Source organism: Syzygium oleosum, unplaced genomic scaffold (assembly GCF_021117445.2).
Source record: "Syzygium oleosum isolate NSW1041296 unplaced genomic scaffold, Sole_v2.1 Sole_v2.65, whole genome shotgun sequence".
NCBI classification, from domain to species: Eukaryota; Viridiplantae; Streptophyta; class Magnoliopsida; order Myrtales; family Myrtaceae; genus Syzygium; species Syzygium oleosum.
This window is the reverse complement of record NW_026607549.1, coordinates 482,059-483,619: the sequence shown is the minus strand read 5'-3', so window position 1 is coordinate 483,619 and position 1,561 is coordinate 482,059. Positions and strand designations below refer to the sequence as shown.

General features: G+C 40.7%; 1 protein-coding gene across 1 annotated transcript; it reads right to left on the bottom strand.

Annotated features, from left to right (window-relative positions):
• Positions 1–209: 209 nt before the first annotated feature.
• Positions 210–843, bottom strand: LOC130137223 (probable mannitol dehydrogenase). The gene is made up of 2 exons (XM_056308028.1): positions 511–843; positions 210–386 (listed from the first exon to the last, which is right to left on the bottom strand). The coding sequence occupies exons 1-2, from the start codon at positions 841–843 to the stop codon at positions 210–212; spliced, it is 510 nt and encodes a 169-aa protein (XP_056164003.1).
• Positions 844–1,561: the final 718 nt, after the last annotated feature.

Genomic DNA, 1,561 nt, shown 5'->3' with positions numbered 1-1,561 from the left:
CTCAATATCCACAACTATGTTGCGCTTCGCTACAAAATGAATCATCTCTTGCGTGTCTTTCATCCCTCCAATGCTACTTCTCCCACCATATTTGTTACTAGTTTTTGTATTCGTGAAACTCAGAATTAATCATCAAGTAAAACTAAAAAGCATTTCATCTATTAGGCGAATTATGAAAGGTAGTTTTTTCTAAGAAGTACTATAAAACTTCAAAGACCTTGCTTACGCTTACCCGTGAGGAGTGAGAAAGCAAGTAGCTCAAGCGGCTTCTCCGGTGCACCAACCTTGACAAGCGTTCCATTAGCCTTCAAGAGACCGGTCAAAGACAAAAGAGCATGCATAGCTGAGATTCTATCAATAATGTTATCCATTGTACCCTTCACAAGCTGCAGTTAATAAAAGATAATAACATAAATCTATATTTGGTTAACCTTATATCTATACATCATCAAAGAAAATAATATGCGGTGAACTATAACTTACTTCTATCTATTATGTGTTACAGCTAACCAAGAATGCATCGGCTCCCAAATGGACCACGGCTTCATTCTTTATATTAGGTGAGGTATCCTTGACGGTCACTTTGAGGCCCATATCCTTAGCAAACTTTACAGCCATATGCCCAAGCCCAACCACCCCTAAATGCATTCCAGCCTTATCAAGCCCGTAGTACTTCAATGGAATGTAGACAATGATCCCAGCACAAAGGAGAGGAGCAACAGCATAAAGAGGCAAGTTGTCGGGGATTTTAATCATTAAGTGCTCATCTAATACCATGATGTCCGAGTAGCCACCACAGGTTGTGGTTCCATTGTAGTACTTTCCACCATAGGACAAGATCATATTGAGGAAGTAATTCTCAAGATCGTCTTTGCAATTTGCATAAGAGTGGGTCTAACTAGATATGCTGATTGGCACAGACTTGGGCTCTCCCTCAGCAATCTCCCGAGATGAAGATATCGGGTGTCTTCTACGTGCTCCTAACAAATGGTATCAGAATCGATAGTTAATTGGTATTCTACCCCAATCTGTTTCGGTGTTTGATGAATATCTCAAGAAAGAAATCTAATGACCAATGCGGTTTCCTGAAGTGGTTGTTGTGGTGTGGCAAAGCGGGCCCAATGGTAGACTTCACTGTTTGGTCTAGAGAAAGAGATTGGGGACGAAATTGGGCGTTGATGGAGACTCAAGTTTGAGATATCCTGATACCGGTTGTTAGGAATGTGAATCTTTGAAGAGAAAAAATAAAGAAGAAGAGAAGCGAATTTTTACGTGGAATCCTTTCAAAATCATATTGGAATAAAACCATGGTGCCGTACTAGGCAATCTCTTCAATATCGGTATTAGAATTACAAGTTTCAAGGTTACAAGCTTCAGCATTTGATTTCTTGGGATTCGCACATGATCAAATCTAAGGACTCCATTGTCCATGGTGTCATAAGCTCCGCTTCCAAACTTCATGCCAATATTGGCCGACAGCTATGCCTGGAAGAGGCATTTGGTCATCCAAGCTCCGAAGCTGGACAATGAAACCATACACTCCATGGTCCTGACCATTAAC